At 36.1% G+C, this 27,116-nt stretch overlaps 2 protein-coding genes across 3 annotated transcripts in view; one reads left to right on the plus strand and one right to left on the minus strand.

The window, feature by feature from the left end:
- The window catches only part of LOC112457903 (two pore potassium channel protein sup-9), an 83,014-nt gene that overhangs the window by 22,022 nt on the left and 33,876 nt on the right, over positions 1–27,116 (minus strand). The window lies entirely within an intron of this gene.
- On the plus strand, positions 22,582–23,205 carry LOC112457905 (optic atrophy 3 protein homolog). The gene is given in 2 exon segments (XM_025021218.1): positions 22,582–22,857; positions 22,957–23,205. Coding segments are annotated over 2 exon segments (525 nt in total).

A 27,116-nucleotide genomic window follows, 5' to 3' on the forward strand; every position in this document is an offset into this window, starting at 1 on the left:
TATATATATATATATATATATATATATATATATATATATATATAATCAAACTTATATATATCTATATATATATCAAACTTATTTATGTGCGAGAAACTTTTCTCTTTAGATGAGATTTTTCGTCAAAAACTACATACATCTTTAATAGTTTATGTTTCAAAAGATATTAATGTTTCGATATTAAATTAATCATTTTTCTCTATCTAGCGTTTAGATATCGTACGTGATACACATACACACACAAACGTGCGTACATATATATATATATCTCAAATCGATCACAGAGGTGAAGGAATGATGTGACAGAAGAACAGGCGCCTTGGCGCCCTTCTTAGAGTTTCCCCCAGACAACAACGACCGAATATAGCTTCGCTGATATGGAAGCTAATGAACCAATTACACGTAATAGGACCGCCGCCTTCGAGGAACGATTGTCTCGGCTTTCTCGGTTGCTTCAAGGACTCTCGCTATGCAAACAATGGCCTCGACAAGGAACGTTGCAACGGCCTGCACTCGATCGGTATCGAATCGCGCTTTTAATTGGTGTCGAGTACTGCTCGCGGAGTAAAAAGGCGGAGTTTCCTATACGCGACGCATGACGATATTATAAATTAATTAAGCGCGTGTTTTAAAAATTAATTGGAATGGAATAATTGGAAAAGTACATTGAAAACTTCGAGTCGGAATCAAGACGGAATAAAAGCGTAAATTAATTATCATGCTAAATTTGGGATGTTATTGTTTTTTATATATAATAGAGAGTAGAAAATCTCCAAAGAATAAGATGCTACATTTTTACAGTTACAGAAGAAATTTCCAAAAGAAAAATGTCGGTAAACGTAGAGATGAGATAAGTCATCATAGGTTATTCATTAAAAAGATTTACTTATTATAAGTTACTTATTAAGTCGTCGTTTAACGAATAAAAATTCTAAATTTTACAAAGTTAATACCAGTATTGACTTTTAAATAAGATCAAACTATGTCATCAATTCTTCATCAAGTTAATTAAAATTTTCTGACAATATAGTACAACAAAATTATTTTGAAAAATTAAGCAAAACTATGGAAAGTATATATATAATCCTATAGTTATCAATATTTATTTAGTCTTATCAGTATATCTTAATATCTCTTCCTATTATCTCAGCTAAGTCCACATAATCTTTGTAAGCTATACAGTTTATTTACTCGGAATTTCGAATCTAAAATGCATGCGTACTTTCATTTGGAAATTTGACCTAATTATTGCTCACAATAAATTGCTGCCGAGCTGAGGTAATGCCTACAGAACGGATTAATCCAAGGCCGTAGCAATATTCTTAACGCTCAGTAAATCGGATCTCGTGATGGAAAATTCGTGTCCCAGAGTATCCGCCGTCACTCGTCACTCACGATCCTTACGTTAATTGCTAGTGGAGGCTCGCTTGAATTCTATGAATTGAGCCTCACCGGTTTCTTTCCCAAAGAACCCCAATATATAGCTTTCGCAATTCGTGATGATTCCTTTTTAAACTCAGTCGGCACGTCGCGGCATTAGTTAGTACTTATACCGTAGATGGGAAAAATTCGCTGATCGAGGGAAAAGAATTTTAAGAGCTCGTCGCAGGTAAAACGGAAAATGGAATAAATTATACAGCCAATAACGAGAAAAAAGTTCCGACGGCTTTTTCTCTCTCACCCTCGCACCCCCCCTCTATCTCCCTCACACACACATACCCACACACACACACACACACACACGCGAGTTGTTATCAATCTCACGCATACCAAGTTAGAGCATGAAGAATTCGAGGGCGCGTCGTTACTTTTTATAGCTGTGACGTTTCGGAATGTTCACGGTGAAAAAAGGCATGCGTGTCTGAACGCCCATTTATCTCGCAAAAGGAACATTCGAGTGTATGAGAGGCACAATAATGTACAGAAATATACGCGCTATATGGCTTCACGGCAAACCGCAATATATAAGGAACCGTCTCCGATCATTCTCCAAGGCAATATTAGTCTCATTAATCAGACCAGCAGATCATCTCTAGATTCCAGAATCCTGACTAACGTCAACTGGCATAATAACTTCCGTATCTTCTTGATTACTTAACTCCAAGTCGAAAATAATTTCTTCTTATAAAGAGGCATTCGTATATAATCTCTCAATAGCAAAATAAACACAATATTTCTCAATAATAAGAATTTTAATTTTTTACGCTTATACAATTAATGGATTAAAAACATCTTTATAAGCGATAATCAATTCAATTTACGTTGGAAATAAATATATATATTGTTATATAAATAAACAATTTATTTTTCAAATAAATTTAATATTTTTATTGCTATCCAAGTTATTATAATCTATATGTTATTTATATCTTATTTATGTATATCTTATTTATTCAAACTACAGAAAATCAAAATATTTTTCTCGAGTTTGCAAGCACATTTCAACGCGTCATTTGCCAAGACTTCGGCTTGAAAATGAAACTTTTCCAGATACATGTTTATTTAGTCTTTCGCGTTTTGATGCGCAAAACTCACCCCCCATGTTTGCGATGCCAATCTACAATGTCGTTGTTACCATGTCGGACAGACTCTTCGTTTCTTTACAAACGGCTGAATCTTGCGAGGGAAATTTCGCAGTTAATGCTAAAGCCAATATATACACCGCAAACTTTAACCTTCCTCGTCATTTAACAAGAATTAATTTAATCTCTTCTTTAATTAACGCGTCTTTTAATAGTAAATTATCACTATCGCAATATTTATCCTGCGATAATAATAATCTATAATAAATTTTATGTCTTGCAAGTTCGAAAATCAAAACGCCAAGTCGTTATTTGGAAGATGTATCTTTAAATAATAACAGCAAACGATATAATGCAATAATTTCCATTTTTATTCGTTTTCCTTGCCGTAATTTTACAAATTTATTTTAACTCTCGACTACACAGAAAATCTAAATAACTTCAGTGAGTTCAATGTTGTTCGATTTACGGAATGCTAACAAAATTACAATATCAAAAATGTACAAAAATATAACATCAAAAATATATCTCGTTTCTATCGTTACACAAATAAACCATAGAACTGTATACACTTAAGTCATCAAAAACAAATCGTAGCTTTATTTTGATAAAAACAATGAAGTAACTATTTTTATTCGCAAAATCACCAAATAATTTTCATATTCCTTTTTTACATTATTGATTTTCGCGTTGGATCAACGGTTGAATATCTACGCTATCCAAGAATATCCAAAGCGGAATCCACTCTGGTTAATGAAGTTTTGGAATTATCTCCATTGAGTCAATCGGAATCTTAAATGCTCCTTCATATAGTCCTATGGAGGGGTGGATATATTTAGGATATTGCCTCGCGATCACGCGGGCGCGCTGCAGCTACTCTCCGAAATTAGTAATCAAGTTCCATTTCGATAAAGGATTTGAGCTTGGATTATTCTGTACGGAGCTCCATGTACATCGCACATATACTGTACGTAATTTTGAAACCTCATCAATATCGTTAAACCTATATATAAGCCTATAAATAATGTAATAATGCAAATCCGAAATAGACAATAATATTTTTTTATCGATTTGGATATTCAAAAGCGGATATGTAAAAAGCAGATTGTAAAATTAGAATGATTCATATGATTCCTTAATATCTTATTTAATAATTTATTCAACAATATTTTAATTGCAATTAGTAAATTATGTGACACGTGTCGTACAATTGATGCAATAATCATGTTTGTTTCTTTGTTAAGCCCAAGTTGTGGCTCTGATCATTAATTCTGCATAGATGATTAGAAGTAACATATCAATTTTTTCTAAGGAAACATCTGTTATTTGTCAAAATATTAGTCTCTCGACTTTCACAACTCATTAAACGCTGAAACTAGTATTTTGAATAAAAATGAATTGCGAAAAAATGAATGAACAGTATTCCACTGATCGGCAAAGTGTTGAAACCTGTTTTCAGCAGAATGCGACACCGTTTCCATTTTAACGATACATATAACTTTGCGTCAGAAAGATCGGCTTCAAAGTTTGAGCTAAATAACTCCGCTAGGTGTTGATTTAATCCAATCCCATCGCGTAACGCTTAAGCACATTCGTCGGAGGCGAACACATACGTACACGTACATGTATGTATGCACATATGTACAAAACCGTATACCGTACTCGACGTCCTATGGCGCGGCGTTTTAGGATCCTGCGGCGTGTACCACGACGAAGGATGACAAGGCGTTCGCGGGGTAGCCGGAAGAGGGTGGCTCAGGAGGCCGTGGCCCATTTTCACGCAATGACGTCAAGCCGTATCCCCGCGTACGTCACCGGATTCGGAAAATGTAGTTTTACCAGCCATGGGAGACCGCCGTGCGTGATCGGCACTGCCCATTGCACCCGAAATTTATATTGCATGCGCATTTTTGGTGCATGCGACACGCGCGCAAACGAATATCTGCAGAATCTGATTTTACATATGTGATTTGATTTCTAATTATCTAATTAATTACATAAAAATATCTTCCTCAAAAATAGAAGCATATTCAATTTGTATTGTTATTTATTTGTATTGTATTTATTTACTAAAGCGTCAATAATTATTCCCTGTAAATTTTCGTTTGTCTTGATTTCTCGACATCAAATTAACAGTACATTTTCTTTGTAAAACCGATAACATTTAAAAATAATTTTTTAAACTTGTGGTTAAACAATTGAGAGTTGAACTTTGAACTCTCTATTCGGGAGTTCGCGGCAATTTCAATCGAGCAAACATTCACTGCTATGTATTTACCTTATTGCTTTTACAATGGAACGGAAGTTGCAAGTTTCAATACTTAGAGAATTAGCGCTAAGATTTAACAAGGAAACAGAAACTTTGCTCGAATTGTTGTAGCAAGTGAAGAAAGCAGAAAATTGGGTCAGCAAATATATATGTATATGTATATATATTAAGATATATATAAAGAAATTTAAAAAATCAAATTTCTTAAGTTTTAAATTCTTTAAATCCCTAAAGAAATGCTAATTAAGATCTATATGAGAGATAAATACATATTATCACAGTAATATCTTCACTTCGCAGGAGAGTTGAATTATTCAACAGTTCTCCATGATTCCTCACCCGCTGTATTTCTACACTTCTACGTGTAATCTAACTGCACGCGAACGATGGATGCATCAACAATTGAAAACAGGTGCAGTGGCCGCCGCGGAAGTGTTCCCAGAAATTTTCCGGAATAATGTAGATAAATAGACGTTTATCAGCGCCTTGGGAAAGTGTTTCCTCAAGGGCCAGATCGCAAATTCAAGTTTAGTAACATTCATTTAAACGCATAAAAAAGAAAAAAAAACTGAAATTATTGTACGATAATACATGCCAGACAAAAATAAAAGAATAAAAATTCTGTTCAGGGAATAGTCATTAAACTGACATCATGTATATGCGATATTACCCCAAGAAGTTACAAAACTGACGTTTTAAAATTATTAATAACGTTCGCGTGTCAGATTTGAAGCGGGATCTTCTTCTACAAGTTTGTTGCGGAACTTCAGAAATTTTTTAGCATTTTAATACGGAATATTGGAGTCAAGTTTTCCGAAGAAATCCTTGTGTATCAATCCTTAAGTATTTTCTATGTTCTAAGCTTCATATTCAAGCATTATACAGAATTAATTAAAAATAGTATTATATAAAATTAAAATTTCTGAGCATGTATCGTATTAAATATATATTAGTTAAAAGATTTTTAAATGTAATAAAGATTATTACAAAAACACAAAACGTACAACGTATGTTATATAACAAAAAACTTAATTACATAAGTCTCTGTAGAATTATCAATCAATTATGTTTCAAGAGAATAAAAGTAATTCAACTGCGTAAGATAAATTATTCGGTACAACGATTTATTAGCTAAATGATATTGAAATCACATGCTTTTCTACACTCGAAAACACATGTTGGCTGCGCCACTAATGTGGTTCGATAGTGATAAGCGAATTATTCGCTGAATTTTAATTAAAACGTAACAGACAGCGTAACGACATTAGCATTTAGCACACACTCGCACTTTTGGTGTACAACGTTCGGGGCATCAATTCAATTTATGAGTATATATATCAACAATTATACAACGATATACTTAACACACAACGTAATATTTTTTTTATCAAAAACTGAAACGGCTTATCTTGAGAAAAATGTCAAAAAATCGTTTTCTAACTATACATATAGTTAAAAAACTTTTAACGAGCTAAAACTTCATTCTTGTTAATTTCGAATATTATATTAAAAGATATTAACAGACAAAAATTAAAGCAACTCTTGAAAATTTGAAAAAAAGTGAATTAAATTAAAAAGCGCTCGATTAAATTTCGATAGAGAAAATATCATTTGAGGGAAATATCACTCGGTTCAACAAATATACGTTCAGTACTCTATACAATAATTTACTTTGTGGCGTGCGTACATCGCGCTCGAAAATCCTATGAAAATTGTAACAAAATGGCTGCGAATTGGCCGGCTTATGTAAATAAATAAATTCAACGAAACGGATTGACTGCTCGAAAAAAAGTGGATTGCGCTGATTGCAGTCATGCTGCAGCTTCGCGCCTGTATTGCGAGCAAATTCAACGGGTAAGGCGTTTATATAACTGGGACAGAGGATTTGATTCGGGTCTTCTATATCCCTCCGTATCTTCCTATCGACGTATTTGTACCATTTATGATGGATGTGGAACGGGAAGATTTGTAGAAGTTGACTCTTTAATTACGATAAGCCAATTAATTCGAAGGTATACGCTGTTGAATGTCAGTGTAACGAGTTACGCAATTCAAAAATGGAAGGGAGTATCGTAATTTACAATATAACAATATTTCTTTATAACATAATACGCTTTAATTTTTGTAATGTAACATATTTCTTATTTTTATATTGTTGATTTTTAATTCATTACAAATGCAAATGGACAATTCTTACTGAATTGGTATCTGAATAAACGAGGTACTTTTCTGAGAACTATTCGATTTAAGAAAACAATTTTGTTTCGTCGCGGGTATATGGTATTAGGAGACAATACAATTTGTTTCAGTTTACTGTCCGTATAAGACTTTTCCGCGTGAAGATACATCGAGCGATAGCCGAGGAACTAAGGTCGTTGAAAAGTCCATTGCCGAGCTCATGCCGTATACAACAAATAAAGAACAGCTGAGTCATGGTTCGTAGTAACACCTTCGCGCGTAAACTACCATGACGCTCATTCGAATTATGAATGAGCTATGTACCTGCCGAAAACTTTAGAACGTTATAACTTGATAAAAATTAATATAGCGGAATAAAAATAAAAACACCCGGGGACAATACACCGAGAAATTGCTGGTTTTCTAAAAAATTTCTTAGATAATTGAAGATATTATAACATTTGGTATTAATATAAATTGGTAAATTTAAAAGCTAAAAGTCAGGAAAAAAGCTAATTAATCATGTTAAATAAACAAGTCATTAGAAAAAATGGAGTTCATTCATCTTGATAAATTTTATATAAAATTTAGTAAGAAAAGAAAATTAAAATTTCTTAATCTTTTAAATTGTTTCTAAGATATTGACGACTTCTCGTTGTCATCATTTTTCTTAATCCAGTCCTTAATTCACGTTTCCCATTTCGAAGGAAAGACGCTTGACGTCTCTATGTAGCTTGCCATTGGTATGCAACCCGTTCGGAATCTGTACCGCGGTGCGGTTGCATAGCAACCCCTCGTCGAGAGAGACGACGAAAGTAGCCTCCGGGCAAAACTAATGAACCGCGTAGAAAACGAAAACGATTTCCGCGGCCTAATTCGGCGGCCGTTTCATGGTGGCCGGGGTAACGTATAAAAATGAGAAGGGGCACGTAGGAGATGAGGCTCGATGGTGTGATAACGTGCAGCCGCATTGCGGCACACGACCCACCATGCTTCGAGCCGGCTGCATCGCCGAAGTGACCGTAATACAGACTTTTCTTCTGCGCTTGAGCCTCTTCCCCAGTCGTGCTAATATTACTACCACTATCGTAAGCCACCCCCCACTGCGTCACCTCATTCGCACAACCACTGCTATGCGATAGCATATCTTCACATCTGGCTCGAGATCCGCTCTCTAAATGTGCGGAACGCGCAGGTAATCGCTACGGTAGGATTGATGCTCCACGTTAAAAATGCATTTTGCAAGATGGATTTCCGCGATGGCGAAATCTCGTTTATCCACGTGGCCCCTCAAGCAATATCGCTCTGTGATGGAGAAGAATGTATAACGTAGATTTGTACATTAAAATTTTTTAATGTGGAAAATTTGTTGACGCTATTATCGTATTATCCTTACACGATGTCATATTATAGTTTACAAAAATAAAAAATATACAAAATAAAAAGCATGGCATTATACGAGATAAAACACGATTTAAAAAATGTTAAACACATTAATATATAATGTAATAAAATTATATTAATGTAGTTTAAAAAAAATTAATAAAATTAAATTAAATACCAGTATTTTTGTCAATATTATTATACGTTTTACATTTTTAACCGCTACCTGTTGTTTAAAAAATATTTGCATTTAACAAAGAATATAAAATGCACAGTTTATACAATTCTTAAAAATATAATATCCTTCTCTCTCTCGTATTTTATTCTTGCTTCAACTGTTATATACATATCGCTTTTAATTAATGTTAGCAAGAAAGATACTTGTTACTGATTAAAGAATTATTATTAATTTTATTTTATATTAAAACGAACGATGATTCTTCTAAATAACAATTATATTGTAATAAACTGATATTAATATTGTTAAAAAATCAATACACAGCCCGCGATCGCCTTGAGAGACCATTCGATGACGACGCCTTGATGATTCCGTGAAATCTCTATCGTTTCTGTTATTACATACGATTTCTGTAGTTCTGTATAGCTGATTAATGGACGTACACGTGTTGACATATGTATTACGCAATGTACAGCTGTTCGCTGCGCATGTAATACGAGCGTACTGGTTAATTGTTTTAAAGTGTCTCTAAGCTCTTCAACCCATGTACACGTTAAACATCCGAACGATTTTGCCGTTGCGAAACGAGACGGAAAATTAGGCGAGAAATAGCGACAGGGAGGCAAATGCGACGTCGCTTGTTAGACTCGTTCAATGAGCCACGTATCAATAAGAGTGATTAAAAAAAAAAGAACCTTATAATTTGAGAAATTAGCTTGTACTTTTGAAAAATCGAGTATAATTTAAATTGTGAAATATGCTTAATAAAGTTAGATGAAAGAAAAAGATATCTTGATAATCCCTTTATTAATTACGAATATGTTATTAACATAATAAGTAATGAAAAAGGAAGCAAGTGAGTCTAGTAAAATTGCGAAAGATGATATCAAAGCAGCTTATCTTATATTTGTTTGATATTAATTCATTTTTCTTACTTTATGTTATTGTCTTTTCTATTACACGGCTCATGCATTGTGACGACTTTCCTTTGAAAGAGGTTTTCTCTATTAAAATTTGATAAAACGCAACAAAATCATTTTCTTGCTCTGTAAGAATTCTGTTTAAACTTGCTGCAAATCAAAGTTTGGAAATAAAATAATTTACGTTGTTACATTGTTCAGAATTTAACGATTAATATTTAGTTGCCTGTTGCGATCATCAAGATATTGAAGCATGTATTAATCAGTTCTCATCACTAACTATAATTTCAACCTTTTGAACGTCTAGAACGTGTAGAAGTTCTTTTTTTTTACGTGACAAACACATCTAGACAATTTTTTAAAGATTACGATCTAAACAAAGCTCAAAATAATTGCGTATATAGATTTTATCTATCTCGCGTATTTTCAACGTAAACAATTGCAGCTTGATATTGTGAATTTTTTAGAATTTGAGATAAAAAAGTTAAGCAATCAGTGGAAATGTAATCAGAGGGATAGTAACACTTTTTTTAATCAAAACAGTTAAAGGTAATCTTTTAATTGAAAGAAATTGTATGTATTTGTTCAAGTTATTTATTGATTACGTTAGCCCTCCCAGAATATAGTTAAGAGGGTTTTCTAAAGGGATTCACTTTGGATTCGTTTCTTTTTTTTCGATAGAGTCGCGATTTTTGTGTAAGCAATACGGAAAGCTTGAAATAATAAACCGTTCCATTCTAATATCGCTGGAGTTTAAACAATATCTATGATAATATCTATCCGCCTGTCGCGAGATAACGAGTAATACGTTATGAACGCGATACAATCGAGGCAATCTGTAATGAATTGAATCCTTACGTATGTATATACACAGGCTGGCTTCCTCCAAGCACACAAATAGGATAGAATAGGTAAATAGCAATTGGTGAATGAAACGAGACAGGTAAAGAGGTGGGCGTATGGAGAACGACGCCGTTATCTCCTGTATTAAACGGACTCGAATTCGCTATCGATCGTGGCTTGTCGAATTAACTCACGGTTCTCGTCGGTATGTGTCTGTGTGTGCATATGCATGCGTGTATTCCGTGTTCGTGTATGCAGCATTTCCGATCACTTCAGCAACAAAATCGTATTCAGGTGTCGGACAGATAGTAAGAGAGAGAAATTATGCGCAGAACAATACAGAGAGAAAAAGAGAGCGAATTAATTAGCAATATTTAAGATAATTTACAAACTTGTTAAAATAATAATTGCAATGTATGTAGTTCATATACATAGACGAGAGTAGCAATGCAACTCATTATAGATATTTGTTGCACGACTGATATAAAAATAGCCAATATAATAATCTTACAATTCTTACAAATCATGTTACATGCAATAATTCTATTATATTAAATTAAATAACGAACGTAATCAACTGCAATCAGAAAGCAATAAAGATAACGTAGCTGTAAGCTATGTATATTATAACTATAAAGAAAAACAGAACGGAACTAAGATAAAATTCAAAAAGTTCTGCGAAAATTAGACACTTTGTGAACATAACAGTTCGATAGCATCGATTCGATAATCGTGTTTTTGATAATTGCGCAATAGCGAGAGCATACCTATATTCCTCATCAATATTCTTCACAAATCCAGAGCATTGCAATCGCTATACGAAACGCGATTTCGTTCGTGTTTTCAATTTAAAACGTATCGAAAAACGAATTCCGTCACGACACGCGGGGGGATTGGCGACGTCGGTCGGTATATATTATAAGGAGGAGAGGCACGGTGAGATGATTCGCGAAATGCAATTTGATTTGATTTCTCGGGGCGAGATGGCACGCCGGCGAGAACGCGAAGATGACCGAAATACAAGTCGATCGCGTCCAATTAATCGCGGCAGGCGATGCATATGCATGCGCGCGTATACGACCCTGGAATAACGTCCGTCCCGGCTATCGTTCCCGCGCTAGTTATGTATTTATGCAATGACATTTACGTGCATATGACCGGCACACGCCTGGCACGATACGCACGCACGCACGCACGCACGCACGCACGCACGCATGGGAGAGGAAGCATTATATCTCGGCCTTATCGTTACGTCGAACACGCATAGTGGGAATTCACGCTGAGAGGTTTTAGGTCGGTGAAAGAAGCACGCGGCATAATTATATGTCGCGGAACGATGTTATCAGGATATCAGAATAATATATTTTCGTATTTTCTAAACTCATCACTGTTTTATGAACAACGCACAGATATCGTGCAATTAGCTCCGTTTCCTCCTATTTGCTGCATTTCAGAGATTACTCCGAATAGAACGTCGCCATTATAGCGCGATCGCAATCGCTCGATGCGCAACTGATCACGTCGACGGACAATAATAATTTGCCGTGGTATTTGCCGCAAAACGCTGCAGATTTCCTCGGGGAATCGAGACCTTTAACGATTACAACCGCTCCCACGTGAGGCAGTAAGAGAGGGCTTTAAGATCACATCAGCTTCGCTAACCAATCAGCTTATGTTTGTTACATCTATGATATGCATACCATAATTATCGGCTAATTACGGACTATGTCAAATGGGCTATGTGAGGTATAATAATTGTGCTTTAAGCCGACTGTTCGATGAGATCTTCAAACCGATTAAAGTCCAAACGTATTAATTGTGATAATTTCGAAAATCACGGACACTGACGCAAGACTCAAATATTTAGATATATTATCTAAAAATATAAAGTCAAATTATATATATTATATAATGACGCCGCCCATCAGTAAAAAGTTTGTACGGCTACCGTTTGTCTCGAAAAGTATCGAGGCATTGAAACTTTACGTGAAAGTTACCGTTTCTGGTATTGTACATGCGTGTAAAAAGAACAAATTTGGAGAGAACAAAAAACTCAATAGTGCTCAATTTGACGTGGGTCATCCATGTACACGTGATCCCGATTAACTGCGTTTGAACGGAATCGCGTGTGTTAACCGAAAGCAATTGCGCTGCGTGTAACAGCGGCACCGGCAATTTCAATCGGTCGATCTGAAAGCGATTCGCTTCAGCGCGGCGGCGCGCCAAAGGTAATCGCGCTTCCTAAAATTCATTGCGTTACAGAAGAGATTAATTCGGGCGATCGCCCACTAATGCGAATTGTACTTGCTTGCTTTTTCGACATGCCTTCGGATAAATTCAGACAGCATTAAAACTGAAATATTGATATTAATACTAAAAGGCTGGAAGATATAAATGTCATTTAACAAGAGCGTTATGAATAACAGTCTCGTAGCGTTCACGAGGCTGATTCTGTAACTCTTAACGACAGTTTCGTTATCGTTATATTTGCGTTGCGCAGATATCATATATGGTAAAAAAGCTGCGCAACGATGAATATAACGATAACGAAACTGTCGTTAAGAGTTAAAGAATAGGGCTACACAGGAGTCACGGAGATTCCGCGAGCCAACATTTAGATGCATAAAAATATGAGATCATCAGATAACTTAATATGCTTAACTAAACTAATAATGTCCGTCATTAATGTTTGTATGGCCACCGTTCGTTAAAGAGTTTCTCATATAAAGTCACTTTTCAACAATATTCAACAATGAAAATAATGTTTGACAACAGCATTAAACAATATTCATGTTGTCTACTCAATTTTTGTTTATTTATCGTGTATACTACAGTATAAATTTTTATTATCATAAATATATAAAATATTGTATAATATAACTACATAAAACTTTATCTTCATGAGTAATATGAATTGTTTACTTTTTACTTTACGTTGTTATCTAGCTTTATGTCATTTAACATTTTGTAATAAATAATACTTATTTTTTACAAACGTTTTGAAAAATTTCGACAGCCAATTACGGATGTTCACCATGGGCAGCCTATGTATTATGTTATCCTATAATATAAGACATAAGAGATACGGGGAAAAAGGATTAGTCAGTTTCTACAGATAGCTCTAAATGTCTCATCTCATTCGGATGCAAGTGCCGTACAGCCGTTTGTCTGCAAACACAATGGATTAGCGTAACCTTATTAGCCATCAAAATTAATGAACGATATCGTATCCCAACTAATCTCTCGCTAAGATACGCGCAGCACGTCGCGACGAGAACCGCAGACGCTGTGCAGCACGACGTAATTAACGATAACATGCTTACCGCATTTACGTTTCTTACGCGGATCTATCAGATAACAGATAACCCGTCGCGCAAAAAGGTTCCGCGGATATACTTTTATACACGCGGATGCACTTTTTCTCGAATATAAAAATCTTCCACCAGCACGATAAGAAGTTGCACACTGAACCATCTCGGCGAACTGATTAAGAGCTATCGAGATGCTCGGAGTTCATTAACGTCCGCTCGCGCGTCATTACGATCATTCGCGGTTTTAATGCGCGACTCTCATGCGGAAGTGTCGCAAGATAATTATTCGCTCAAACCTATATTATTTCGCGGCGTTTATCGTCGCATTAAGGCGGCGTCTGATGGTCATCTTCCGACCGGATATTAAGTCCACCTCGTCGACTTAACGGCGCCGTTACGAGCGCTTTACGGACACATTCGCGTTTTCGCTCCTGCCTTACACACACATCTGTTATAATCCCCGCTCATAAATCGCAACTCTAATTTACGAGAGGGCGCACGAAGATGCGTCGGGTAATAAAAATATATTAACAAATCTCTTAACGTCAGACCCGATGCGCAAAATGTTTGTGTATAATAGAGAAATAGTTGAAGGATGGCCGTAGGGTGACTCTTAGTTAACTAAAGGTGAATCCGAGAGATTGCCAAGATATTCCGATAATTATTCTGTACTCTGTTCCGTTCTCTTCTGTTCTACACAGTGTTCTGTATTCTGTGGCAGATCTAGATACACCGCTTATATACAAATATGAGTACGAGATTATATCCCCGCTCACGTTAAGCGAGCCAATGAGCGGAATAATCATCGTCTTAGGGCCAATTTCCACCAACGTCGGTTAACTGTAAACTTCGGTTAAACTCACTCTTCATCTCTTTCTAACTGCCCCCTTAATCGGAAGCAGAGCGAATTAATCGCGACAAGTGAATCTAAGATAACTGACCTTGTCATGGAGCGAAATTTGAGCATAACAAACACGCGAGCAATTCGCAGAACAAAGAGACGCTCGTTTACACTAGTGAAAGTCGCGGATGCGTGGCTTCACACACTTGCTAAGAACACTTGAGAACACTCTGATAAATTGTAGCACGTGCCATAGTGCGTACTCGGAGGCGTTATCGGCGTTCTTACACGTTTGTTTTAACTCTGCAAAGGACGCTTGGATATAAGTAGCAGAGAAGCTTCTTGCAAATGGAGGAGAGAGGGGGAGGTACTTAATATAAGACGTCTTTTTTAAGAGTTCAAGTATAAAGCGGAAAATAGAGAGAGAAGAGTCTCTTTATACCTTATTCTCAATAATATTTACTCATGTGCATGTATAAAAAAAACATTGCTATTTAAAATAAAAAGGATAAAAATATATAATTAAAGAAATGTAAAAGAATAAAGGTAAGACTAAATTGCGATGATAAAAATATACATTATTTTCCACTGTTAAAATTAGTAATCACTACACTATAAAAATCATCAATCATGCAAACTGATGTACAAAGGAGAGAAGAGTAAATAATTGTAAACGACAAACAATGTGGATTCTAAACTTGGTTCTTTCTTTTCTGTCTCTTTCAACATATATAATTATATTTTATTATTAAGAAACTATTATTAACGTTCTGCTCATTTTTATCTTTTATTCAGAGTTAGAGCATTTGTGTTTTCAGAATAGGAAGTGTCGTCTCCTGCAGCGGGAAATCGAACAAATCTCCGTTTTTCTTGAAAGAATAAAAAAACCAGGGCAATCCTGATTCCGATTGTACCAGGATGCGACATTTGGTGGACGCGCTGTTGGAAGCGATGTCGCCGCGTGCCGCAACGGAAACGCCGTCGCATCCGTCGCCCTCGCGCGCGCGGACGTGCCTTGAGAACGGGGAGCTGAATGGGGGATGCATTTCTACGTACGAGAAGTCTCGCGCGCGCCCTGCGCGGAGGGGATGGTGTGGCCTGGTTTCATTGAACCTGCCTGCACCGCGTACAACACCTCCGTGCCGTACGGCGGCCCCCGCAACCCCGCGGCAGCCCCCGCGCACCCAGGATCCCACCCGCGAACGTTCGCAGTGCGGAGCGGTGCGCTCGCGACGTCGGGGGTCGGCGGTCAGCGGGGGGCCGGGGGGGTGACTGGGCCGGGTGAGTTGAAGCTATGCATAGCCCGCGACGGGCTATATATAGGTCGCCGTTTCTATAAATAGAACCTCGGTCGCCCCCACCAGCGCCACCACCGCCGCGGAGCCCTGCATGAGCTGCGGCGGCGACGACGACGGTGGCGGCCATGAGGGGCGGTCGGTGTACCATCCCGGTGTATAAAAGTTTATGGCTAAATATACAACCACCCCCGCCCGTGCCCGCGCCCTCGCCCTCGCGATCCAACCGCCGCTGCCGTTTCTGCTGCGGATCGACGCGCCGCTACTGAAAATATATTCTCTTCTCCCGATGACTTTGCCCGCTAATTGGACAGCCACGATAGTGGCTATTCGCTATGCTAAGATAGTTCTTAGATAGCTCGAAAATTCAGATCATTGATCCTGGGAACGAGCTTTGTAACTGGATATGATGGATATGAGATCATAGAAAGGCGGCATTCTTTTTTTTTTTTTTATTAAAACTACATTTAAATTTCGTTTAATTTCTTTAAAAATATTTCTAGATTATGATGCAAAATATCGTACAATATATAGAATGGACCTCAAAGCAAAAAAAATTCAAATATAAACAAGTATTTAAAAATTTTCACCTATATATTCAAGTTTTTCTAGTTATACTGTAAAAATATATTTACAATAAATAAAAATACTTCTCGCAAAATATACGCACAAAATAAACGTGAATTCTCGGAATCTTTGTATTTTCCTAAAAAAAATCAGCGATCCATGTTGAGCTATGTCACATTATTTGCTCAATTTTCATCCCTGTTGCAAAAATGAAATTTAGATCTGACGTGTTAGATAATGCTCTTAAGAAAGTTTTTAGAAGGAATTTCTAGACTTTCGCGTGGGGCGGACTGTAATCATACGCTGCGCCGTTGTTGCTGGGTAGGATGCGATTCGAGCCACGTCAGCCGTGAGATCAGGTTTTTGCAGCGTCCGAGTTTCGTGGAAGCGGTGGTTTGCGCGATACACCGCGCTTCCGTTCTTGCGGTCACGGACGGTTTCGCATGAGCTCATTTATGCAGGGACCGGCTAAGTGAAAATAATCCCTTTCTACGACGTGAAACCTCGAGATTTATCAATCGCTTGAGGACTCTTATGTCGATACGTTGTCTCTATATAGCGAAAACTACTTCCCGTCTCCCTCGCGCTTCTATCGAGCGCTATTCTATTTTCTTTGAGTTTTGCGAAGAGCCTTTCGGAAACGTCAACCGTGTTAGCCTTAAGGCGAGCGGTTGCACAATACAATATGTTTTCGTTTGCTGCAACTTCAGAAAGCTTCTTTTCGTACTATTAAACTATATTTTCCTTCCGGCGAAGTTTATCTCTGTCCCTTTTATATGCGAACTCTAATAAACTCTACATTTACTCTGACTTTTTCTCGGATACCGCGGTTTTATCGGAAAGACATCTAGCTTAACACAATTTGCGATTTTCATAAATTATTATATATTAAATTTAGCATATACCACGTAAATTGAGTCCAATAGAAAGTGCGCGCTGAAAACACACTGCATCGTTGACGTTAATGCTAACGATAATTACCAGTCGTTCGTTTAGCAAACGAATAGACATGATGTAGGTGTGATGTAGGACGTTCTCTTGCTTACATTTATGAAGCATATAAGAACAGACTCGTGTGATCATCTCGCCCTCTTCGTGAGTCACGTCGAATGTCAAAGAGAGAACTGACATATTAATTTTCGCCGTATCGCGCGAAAATGTATAACAGAATGTATATTTCATGTCAAAGAATACAGACATTAATTATTTCGTTAAACTTTGAATTAACGTCATGTTCAAGTACTTTTTTTTTTAATCAACTGAAGGATAAGATTAAATTATTTATCAATTGTTCCGAAAAAGGTTCGCTCATTCTATTGCAATTATTTACAGCAAATTATTGCATTGTAATTCAATATATTACTGAAAATTTTCATCCATATTTTGATCAGATCTCAAATAATCTGAAATAAAATAAAAACACCAATTTCTACTCACTATACAAGTTCTAACTGAATAGCACGCACGCTGCTTTCCTCGTTTAATTCATTATACAAATAACGCGGATAACGCATCATGCTAAAACTATCCCTATTTAGGGGGTTCCCGTTTATATGTGACACACATTATGCGCGGGACTGATGTTAATTGCAACTAACAGAGAGCACTATTCTCCACCACACTAGTGTCTAAATATAAATTAAACGACGGTACAGAGCTGGAATCAAAGACAAATGTAGTATAACGTAATAATATAACGTAATTTATATTTATATAACTCGATTCATTCATATTGTAAAAGAAGTAGAGCGGCAAAGAACAAAAATCTACACTCCTTTGTAATTATGAAATAATATAAAAGAGAAGAAACGCCCCGACTGCCATGCCTTTAATTACATCGTCGGACTATTTATGTTGTTAGTAAGGTAATTTCTTATCTTCTGATTACAGTTTTGAATTATTACCTTAATTAACCAAGAACTTATTTAAGCAGTTATTTGGAGTTTTATTTGTCTGATCCATAGAATGCTCTCTCTCTCTCTCTTTCTATCTCTCTCTACTATGGGAAAAGTGTCAGGTATATTTAGCGTTAAATCATGGACCTCTGGCATTCCTCTCCCTTCTTTTAAATAACTACAGAGAGTTTATAGGCTGGGACCAAGATAGTCACCCCAAAATATCCACGTTTAGAAATAAATATCAAGCATCTCCGTGACTTAAAAACACACAACTATAGCAAACAAATAATGTGAGAACTAGTGTGTGGAATCTTTAATCTCGGATTAGCGCATGACGGGAAAATTCCTCGAGGAAAAAGAAACAGAAAAAGGATGATGAGTGATGACGCGTTATCCGAAAAAAAAACAAAAACAAAAGGTTATCCAGCACGAGTCGCGTGGCGTAAAAGTTTTAATCGACGATCAACCAAAATCCTCTCCGGCTCAAACGATCCGAGGCAGCGATAGCGATATCCTAACATTTAATGTATTGATCAACCGAGGAGCAATAAATAGAGGCAGAGCGAGGGGTGTCGTGAGCCTGATTAAACTTCATTCTCCGCTAATGGTTTATAAATAGGCATCTTTTTTTTTCTTTGCCTTCCATACGGTCACGACGGACGAGAGAAGTGCTCCTGGAACGAGCGTCCTTCCATTCCGCTGTCCTGCCTCCTCGCCTACACCTCGCCTGCCGACCTCGTCGATATTTTCCGATATTTCCCCGCCGATTTTCCCAACACGCGGCGCCGGCATCGGCGACGTGTTTTCGCAGGAAATTGCGTATCGACACTTTAATGGCGGCTGTTATTTGATGCTCTTGAATACGGAGATTTCAAACGCCCGCGATGATGCTGAAATCACGTGGCGATAATGACAACGATCCGGTGTGCATTAATTAAAGCGTTCGCGAAATAAGTGCACGTATTCGATAGCTCTTAATTTCACTTATTTACACAATTCTATATCCAAAAAGTCCATTACGTATATATATCGCGTAATCGTTATTTTGCAAATATTTCCTTTTAAACGATCACAAAAGAATTATTTTTTATTTTCGCCGTGCAAACTGCTGGCAAAATGACATTACCATATATGAAACTGGGATTAACCGAATAGAATGCAAATATGCAAATGCAATAATTGCATCAGATATCATGTGAAACAAGCTTCAAACGTTGTCTATCTCTTTAATAAAAATACTGTTCTCTTTTAAAAACCATAAAATTGATATATACAGCGATTATGAATTAGCTATTATATTTCAAAATACATGTACTATTGCTAGTTCTCTCGTGAAAATATCATCAATTCAATAAATACAACACTTGGAACTTAAAGAACTTTGAATGGCGCGTTATTAAAATTGAAAAACTCTCTCTCTCTCTCTTTCTCTCTTTTTTCTCCACAGAAATAGCATTTTGCTATTTGAAATATCTATTTTATTATTCATCATTACTCGAAAGTTAGTCTTATTCGTCAGCATTTCATTTCCATAATGAACTATGAACTTTGAAATGTTACGGAGCGGTGCACACGTGCATATAGAGATTCTTCTTTTCTGTCCCGCACGCGGGCCCCGCAAATAGCCGTACATAGGGGCGTAGGTCGGATCGATCGTGGGGTAAAAGTGAAAGGACGCCCCAAGGGGTGGCCGAGAGGACTATAAAATCGTGCAACGAGTCGGTTGATGAGAAAGAGAGAGAAAGAAAAAGAGAGCAAGCGAAAAAGAGAAAGAGAGAATTCAAGATCATTTGTTAGAAAAGAAACGAGGCGCCAAAATCGAGACTTATCCCGAAAAACCGATATGTATCGTGTTGAAGATAGAACAGACATTTCATTCCCTCAGATATGAAACCAAGATATCTCTCCTAACCAGATCGAATCAAGAGACAATTTTACTTTTTTACATCCAATTATCATTTGATGAAGTGTTTAATATTTAATATAATCTCTTTTGTTATTTGATCACTAAACGTCTAAGTTTAATGAAACCTGCTTGCATCTCTATTTTCTTTTAAATTTTTCAAAAAATATGCTACATATGTACAAAAATATCCGATATACGATCAAATTTGAATTCTAAAAAAACATTTAAAAACAAAATTTAAAAAAATATAAAAACCAACTAACCCCCCTAACCAACATTATTATTTAAAGAATTATACATTTCTTGATTTAAAGATAAATATCATTGTCACGCGCACACCGAGTGATAAAGTATGTTAAAAGATCTAAGAGAATAAAGAAATTCTCATCACGGTGACGTATTAATTTACATATACACACATTACGTGTCTATCTCACATAACGTGTCAAATAAAAAAGACATGGTTGCGTTAACGTGACTATTCAAAGGATAGAATACACTTTTTTTGTAGCAACTTTTTTATTTTTACTTTTTTGTCTCAACACTCTTTATTTTTGTTTCGCTGTTATATATTTAATTTTACTACGCAGCAAAAAATGTATAATTAAGATATCGGAGTCCCAATTAAATCTTAGTGAAATTGACGAGCGACGGTTATTCCCAGAAATTCTATTGAACATTATTTATAAGATCATGAAAGTGTATCACATATAAAGGGTATCACATATAAAGATTGGTATGTAAGGGATGAGGGCAAAAATCTGGATTTTCTCGCGAGAGATCGTGTGTGGTTCGTACCTTCGCGACAATCTAGTGGATCTCGGCGACGGATGACGGCTTATGCCTCGACTGCGTCATTTCAGTGGATTCGATTTTGCCGGTAAATCCAAGCAGATGACACAGGGGAAACGGATGAAAATGTTATATCGAACAAGGGGGAAAAACGTCGCTCCGACAGTCAAACAAATTCTCGACCTAAACATAGTGACTGAGTCGTCCCGCGTCATCCCGTGTTTATTTCGTGTATATAGGTCAACCTGCAGCGTCGCAAAGCGCATTTAAAGCGCGCTTTTAAGAGGAGATAAATGACAGGACATAATTATCGTATTATATTTAACAGATTTGAATTCAAACCAACACATACGCCTGTATATGTTTCAATACTTTCAATATAACATTTTTCTTTAAAATATGTTTTTCTAATAATCACCAATTTGACAAATCGACAAGAGATACAACTAAAAATATTAAGACATTTGTTCTTAAAAATTTCTCTCTCTAAAATTTAAATAAATCGAAGACTTCAACAAAAACAATCGGATTAACAAATGACGCTTTTAACTTCATACAGCAATTAAAAATTTATATTAGAGTTGATAGACATATAATTGTTAAAAATATTTAGCTAATAATTTAAAATATATAACTAATACATTAATAACTAATTTATTCAATATTCCGGCAATATTAAAAATTTTCCGAAAATTTTGTTTTATCCAAAAAAATTTCTCTCAATATGTTTTATATATTTTTTAGATAACTTATATAAGGCCAATTTCTTTTAGTGACACAAGTCGACCAAGTGTCGTTCTGTCTTTGTTATTCATTGAATGCCAAGAAGGATAGAACGATGTTTGTGTCGACTTGTGTCATTAAAAGAAATTGGCCCATAATAAACATATAATAAAATTAATATTCCTATTTTGCCGTCATCTAAAATGTATATTTTGCTGCTGAAATGATTCTCTTCACGTTGATGAGGTAGCTTTCAAAAGAGCTATACGACTACCACTTTCAAATCAGAAGTGATTGCGACCTGTACTCATTGTACGCCGCATAACCGGGTCAGCTCCGTAATTTTTGGCGTACAAATGAATATAATCCGTTTAGCCATTTGGTCGATATGAGAGGAATACACATATTTTCTGATCTTCGCATGAATTGTAGGGGTCCAAAACGAGGACCGTTCCGAAAATATTCGTTCATTATATATTTCTCATAAAAACTACATATTCAAATGTAATTAAGGGAAATACCTAATCATCTTGTTTTTCTCATGAAAAATTTATAAAAAAAGAGAGAGGAAGAGAGAGAGAAATTTCTGAATAAAAAATCGATAAATTTGTTCGTAAATCGTAAATATGCAAATTAAAATGTAGGTCATGTAATTTCATTGCATTTATTGCTTTTTAAAACTAATTTAGTTCAAAGAAAAATTATATGTAATATCGCGTTAACTCTAATAAATCTTAATAACAGAAACATGAAACAAATAAGGAAAAGCTGCCAATCACACTTTCATTTGAAAACAAATAACTTAACCCCAATTACAATTTTCTTTACGTCAAAATGTAAATAAGAATAAATCAGCGCTTTCTCTCAAGACTAATAATAATTATTCGACAAATTAAAAATTCATTATTCGCGAATGACGTGTTCGCAGGAAAGTTTCATTAAATTATTTCCTTTGATGAGATAGACGCTCATAGGTATGGTGGTACAAGGATTTCCCGGTGCGAATCTTATTGGACAGGTCCTAAGACAAATCACGCAGCCATTGTCAAAGGCGATAGTGAAGCGTGTGAAGAAACGACCACTCTTAAGAAAATATGTTCTGATTCAACTGGGACATTTCTATTATTGGTTCGAGAACATGATAAAGTGGCGAGAGATTCCAGTCGTAGCGAAAAAAAGACCTATTGACGACGATCACACAATGGAATTAGGCACGAAATTACTACTCGAGGTAACGATAACAATTATCAGACAACGCGCATTACTGGAGTATTAATTTTATTTCGGTTAAACTTCACAAAATAAAACTCGGATCTTTTCATCGCTTCAGGCATTAATCTTTGGACTTTTATGCAGCGTACTCGTATACGAGACGCGAAGGGCTGCGGAGAGATCGCGCGTCGTCGAGCAGCTGAGAGCACAGCAGTTCAACGATTTAGAGATGGAGAAGGATCGGCTGATGCGTCGAGTCGAGGATCAAGTGATCTTGACGAAACGGCTCAAAGACATCATTGTGGAGTATTCGAGAAAAGTCGAGTGTACGTTACCGAGAGATCCCGAGGAGGAGAAAGGCGAATAGAATGCTCCGCTTGATTTGACGCAGACGCGGAGATTGCGAAAAGTCAGTCGCAGAGAAATTTTAAAGGACATTCGTTGCATCGTTAAAATATCGCATTTACGTGCGGTGGATCGCAGAGAGAAACTCTTTCTCTCTATCTCTCTCTCCCCTATCGTCGCAACTTCTTCACGCGGATAGAATTTGCCGCGTTACGTTCTCGGTGAACCGCAAACTGACGAGCGATCCTCCGTGGAGCGCGGACTCCGCCAAGTTCGACAGTTCGAACTTTGCGCGAATATTCTTCCGTTCTCGCCCGTCTGTCGTTACGGTTGACATTAGCATTCGTTAGCATAATGAAAGTTATTTTCACCGCGCGCGTCTTCGCCACGTGTCTGACTCGCCGCGATGGATTTCATAGCGAACGCTTGAACGAAATTTGACTTTCAGCATCAAAATCGACAACGATGGAGAAAACGTCATTAGAAGCAGGCGGTATGGAAAATGTGCGCGAATAACGTTAATTCGACAAGTGAAGAATAGATTATCTGATTTCGTGTTCACGTCATGGAACATTGACTAATAATTCGAAGGTTTACATATTCAAATAGTTCAGATTCCGTAGAATAACAACGATGACACATTTCTGTCAATATAATAAGAATTTAGTCGTGAAAATCGAAAGATCGCAAATAATTATTTATGGTTAAATCATTTTTAGGAGCAAAAACACAGCTATAAATTTGTCAAGAAATCCAAACAGGACCTGGGTTTCGTGATTCTTAACGACAATGTCATTAAGAGTTATATTGTCGTTACGCAAGTATAATATATGATAAAAAAAACTGCGACGACAATATATAATGATAACGACAGACAACTTTACGTATGCGTTTGTACAAGAAATTGCAAATTAAGTATGCTGTCAGTATCCTTATTCTGTAACAACAGTGTCATTAAAAATTACAGAATAGAGATACTGACAACGAAGTTTGCAATTTCTTGTACAAACGCATGCATGAGTAAAGTTGTCTGTGGGTGTGTGTGCGTGTGTGTATATATGTGTGCAATTAGTACGTATAAGCGTAAGATCACCGGAGCTAAAACGATTCGCGGAAAAATGTTTCCGGCAGGAACACGATTAAGAATGTACTTTGCATTAGAGAAGCGGAACTTTTTCTCGATTTTCTCCCTCGGCAGTTCTTGACTGAAACGTGCCGTTATAAAAAAAAAGGAAAAAAGATACCTTTGGAATTTTGCTTGAGAACGCCGAGCTCATCGCTAAACTCGAGATAACAAATCAAAGACTTATCGCGCTCTTTCGCACAAGTTTGACACGGCCCCGATGTTTTCAAAGCAAAAAGACATTCATCCCCTTTAATCTTCTGAATATTATACATCTACATTTTAATATATTTATATCTTCATATTTGTACATTTTATACGTCGCTCTGCGCGATCTTTACATATCTCTTCACATTAAATGTGACAAATTTTTGCAAAACTTTTGTGGAAGATACGTGCGGGCGCACTTCTTTCTTTAAATAAAATAACATTATTTATTTACATTACTATAGTCAATAAAACGGGAAAAGAAGAATCCTTGTCTAAACATTATCGTACAGAAAATAAAATAAAATAAAATAAAATTGGAAATATTGCGATATACAGTAAAGAACATCTCGGTTCTTGATTTTCTTTTTCAAATTATATCAATAAGAGACACGCTAACCCCTAACCTAACCTCGGAACCGTTCCACGTGGAATATTACAAAAAAACAGGATAAATGACATACGTACGACGCGAAAGAATCTTAAGACACCTGCGTATGTGAGGAGGAAAACGCCGATCGTATATCCAAGATCTCCAAGCATTCGCGAGACTCTCGAGAGAACATTTCGAGTTCGGTTTGAAACAGACGTGAAATTCGATATTGATGTTTTCGTGACATCGCGACCGAAGAAACCCTTACGAGGGATCCGTTTCTCGCGCGATACACAGCAATTCAAATCGGGTAACAAGAGAGCGACGATGCATTGTGTACTCTATTGGCGTACGATGAATAAAAATATTGATAGGATTTCCGAGATAAACTCGCAAGACCTTTCTATAGCTCCTCTGTATTTCCCGAGAGGGTAAATTTTCGAGATAACATGTTTGAGTAAAATACTTAAAATAAAAAGTACATATGGCAAAACACTCGCTATTTTATATATCCCTGCATAATATTTATTATTTATCTCTTTTTAAGTCGTAATTTATATTTTTGTTTAGAATTACTCATACATCGTCAGACATCGTGATATATAATAATTAATAATGTAACGTCGAAAAGATTTTCATTAAAATGAAAAATTACAGAATCAAATTTTCTGATCTGCTGGATTAATCGCGATGGTATCTCAAGATTAATGCCCAAGGATAATCTTGTTTGCAAAGTCGAATAATTTGTTTGTGCCAAATAAATAATTCTGTCAGAGTAAAAAGAATGAACGAGCTATCTTCTCATTTACGAGAAGAAAAATAGTATCAGGGACGGCTATTACAACCGCGTGCTGAATCACAATCAGATAATTCTTTGACGTTCACTTTGTAAAGTGAGTAGGTAGGCCTTGTGGCGATAAGACCAGTCATCTTACTTTAGTTACCGAGATGTTAATGAGACACTAATTTCCTACGAAGTTATCCTCGTTATCTCCCCCGCTAAAGTTGTAAAAGAAGCATAGAAAATGTGCCGAATTGAAAAATGGCGCGAACATTTACTCGATCAACAAAGCTCTTTTCTTTGCACAGGTACGCACAAATTATATCATATAAGACATTGATTTTAACAACAATTTCATGTGAATAACAACAAAATTGACTACATGTTTATCTGTAACTGTATCAGATGCAGATTCCGTATTGTTTCCAACATTAGCTTTATTGATATCATTTCGTTGAAATCGAGAAATTTGACAGACGAAATCGTATATAAAAATAAAAAATTATCGTATATTATCATACGTAATGCAATATAATTGTTTCAAAGTACTGAATTATATTACGAGTTATTTCTAGCGTCCTACTTCGACATTATAACATTCATCGATTTTCTCCATCAATTTACGTTCCAATGCATTTGACGTAACTCAAAAGCGCTCTACAAAAGACAAACTTTCAAAATCCATCGTTTTATATGCAACAATCTAATAGCGTCGAAAGTCATTTCAGTTTACCACAATAAATTATAAATGCAATAGTCGCACAGGTATATGGGGAAATGTGACGTTGAACTGAGATAGGTACATGTTTTGCACGTAATCGTTAAAAGTAATTTTCCGACCTGGGTGATATATAAAGCAGGTTAGAAATAAAGAACAAAGTCGTTAAAAAACAATCTTGTTGAAGAAGCATCGAATCTGCCATTTCGTCGAAGTCGAAAAGCTAAATTAGTATGGATCACAAAGCTTTCGTTAACTAGATTTTCATGAGACAATAATCCCTTTCAGTTTACTTTAATCGTATCCGATCTTAAGGACGGCTTCCGCGCTAAAGTTCTGGTGATTAGGAATTGGCAAGTCGACCAGCCCAGTCCCTTCTATACAGCCATCGTTCTTTAAGCCTCCAGAATGCCTTTTTTCGGTCAATAAGCAACGATGTCTGAAAATAGGTCAAAGCTGGAGCCATTAACAACATAACCTGCAGTAATACTTTGTCACATGTTATATTATTAATATCACAAATACATAAAAAGAATAGTACTTAATTTTTATTAAAAATTATTATATTTTTATTATATTATACTTTATTATATTATATTTTATTATATTTTACATAAAGATAAATTTAATTGAAATAAATCAAAATAAGAGTTTGTTACCCATTTACATTACATTTTATTAAAAATTATAATAATTTTTAGTTTCCACTTTCAGCTAAACGATTATAAATA

This window comes from Temnothorax curvispinosus, unplaced genomic scaffold (genome assembly GCF_003070985.1).
Source record: "Temnothorax curvispinosus isolate PA1 unplaced genomic scaffold, ASM307098v1 QBEX01008409.1, whole genome shotgun sequence".
NCBI lineage: Eukaryota > Metazoa > Arthropoda > Insecta > Hymenoptera > Formicidae > Temnothorax > Temnothorax curvispinosus.